General features: G+C 58.8%; 1 protein-coding gene across 1 annotated transcript; it reads right to left on the reverse strand.

The window, feature by feature from the left end:
• Positions 1-1,868: 1,868 nt before the first annotated feature.
• On the reverse strand, positions 1,869-2,168 carry VDBG_00786 (predicted protein; the record flags this gene model as incomplete). Its single annotated transcript, XM_003009058.1, has 1 exon — positions 1,869-2,168. One exon carries the CDS (start codon positions 2,166-2,168, stop codon positions 1,869-1,871), a length of 300 nt encoding a protein of 99 aa, XP_003009104.1.
• Positions 2,169-2,377: the final 209 nt, after the last annotated feature.

Raw genomic sequence — 2,377 nt, forward strand, 5'->3', positions numbered from 1 at the left:
CCCATTCCAAGTGCCGCACACCTGAGCCGAGGGGTCCCGCTAGGCCGCATCGGGAGAGCTCCCCAAGGCCCTAGACCTTCACATGCTTGTGCTGACATGACGTCGCAAACTTGGGGAGTCATGCGCCCCAGACTTGTCACATGTATCTGGGGTAGGGAGTCTTGAGTGTGAAGGAGGGGCCCATGTCGAAGTCCATCGTGCGGGCAAGTCGCTAGCTCGTCTGCAGGCATAACTACCTGGAACCCATTGGCAAGTTCTCGATTATTATGTTGGATGGGTCCTGTAGGCGCGCGAGCTCGTTGCGACTCTCGCGTGAAAGGCCATGCATACGGCGGCTTGGTGGGATTTGAACCACTTGGAGACCTTGCGCTGTGAGTAGCGCACCACCCTGGAATTCTGATTTGAGGGTTGAGGCAACCTCTTCGTCCGGCAAGGAAAACAAGATAGAATCTGACAAGTCCGCTGTACGCATGAGATGCTCAAGTCTCTCTGATAATATCTGGCTGAGCCGTCTGGATGTTTCACATTCTTCTTCCTCGTCGACGACAAAAATCCATGGAAGCTGTACTTTTTTCACCTTCGCCAGCTGGGGCAGTCCACTCAACGTACCAACGATATGGACTTCAGGGGCGTCATAACAGCCCCACTGAAGGGCATACACATCGATCTGGCTTGTATCCTCAAAGCAGACAGAGCATGTCCGTGTTTTGCAAGTATGCCTCCGAGCTGGCTCAGATTGACGGTGGGTATGCTAATGCTCGTGTCGCCTGCTTCGTGAAAAAGCCAGTTATAGGTGAGGTGTGTCAAGGTGCTGGCGGCTGACAGAATCAGTCCCAACTGGGTTTCGCGAAGCCGTGAGAGCACGAGAGACGTCAAAGCCAACGGAGTCGGATCATGTTGGAAAGGCCACACAAATGGGTCATTATTTGCCACCGAGATGGATAACACCTCAATGTTGGGCAGGTAGAACACACCGCCTCGAAAACACAGTGCTCGTCCAGCCGCGGCGTAATTGACAACGTGCCTCAGTGACTGGAAGCGGTGATTGTTTTGCGAGAGACCGATACTGGAGTCGCGCCCAGCTGATTCACGAAGACGTGGTTGGAACATGCGCCCAAGAAGCTGTGTCTCTGCAGCCCAAAGCTGTGTCTCTGCAGCCCAGTTCTCTGACAGCTCGAGACTCTTGGGACTAGTTGTCATCGAGACGAGAATTGCCACGACAGCATCAGTTGAGCCTGACTGGATTTGGGAGATCCAATCATCGACATCACCGGGCGAAAGACAAACAAGGTTCAAAGCTTCAGGCAGGCCGTGTGGAAGTGCCGGAGGGTTTGGCAGGGGAACTGTACCAGAGTCGGTTCCGCGTCTAAGCAGCCCGTCATTCCCAGCAAAAGTCAGGCTGCGCACGAGGCTAGCAAGCTCAGGTCGTTCGAGAAAGGTGCGTAGAAGAAGCATGACGGGAGGCCGAATTCCAAGCGTCCATGTGAATTGGATTGCCGAGTACAAGTGCGGCTAGGGGACACCTCGCATCCCAAGAGGCATATTCCGGGGAGGACCGGGGTGCCTGGGGTAGTGCCTGAAGCTACCCAGGCAGGGTACCTGGGTGGGCAGTCAAGGCAGTCAAGGCAGTCAAGGCAGTCAAGGCAGGAGAGGCTCTACGGCGTAGAGGCTCTAGCGCGCTCTGGCGCAGGCAGCGGCCTTTTCTTTTCCCACTCCCACCCGAGTCGTGCCATGACACCCCCGCACGCCCGGCGCAGCCTTCTTCCCGTTGCCGGCGTCGGCCTCGCTGCACGGCGGCCGGCCAAGCGACAAAAATGCCGCCGTGATCCACGATCCGAATGCTGGGACGTGGCTACAACCAGGAGCATCTACTCGCAAGTTCGAAAAGACTCCCAGTCCTCCCGTGCACACCCCACCTGTAGACGACTGTTCTGCCAGACGGTAAGAATCAACCCCACCATGGCGGCCATTCTCGACGACAAGTCCCCGATCTGCATCCCCTTCATCCTCGAGCACCTCGCCGACCACCTCGCCGCCGAGGGCCCCGACAAGGCGCGCCCCTTCCTCATCGGCCTCAACGGCGTCCAGGGCGTCGGCAAGACGACCCTCGTCCGCTCCCTCGCCGACGCCCTCGCCGCCGAAGCCCACCCGGCCCTCGTCCTCTCCATCGACGACCTCTACCTGCCGCACGCCGGCGAAGGGGGCCTTTGGCGGCCCAACCCCGAAAAAGGCCTTTGTTCAAGAAGGGGGGGGGAGCCCGGGCACCCACAAATCCCCCCGGGGGGGGGGCCTTTCTTCGGCAAAGTCCTCCCCCGGCGCCCCCCCCCGGGTTCCGGGAAAAAAAAAGGGCCCGCCTTTTGGGGAAAGGGGCAACCGC

The sequence above is a fragment of the Verticillium alfalfae genome, genomic scaffold (genome assembly GCF_000150825.1).
Source record: "Verticillium alfalfae VaMs.102 supercont1.1 genomic scaffold, whole genome shotgun sequence".
NCBI lineage: Eukaryota > Fungi > Ascomycota > Sordariomycetes > Glomerellales > Plectosphaerellaceae > Verticillium > Verticillium alfalfae.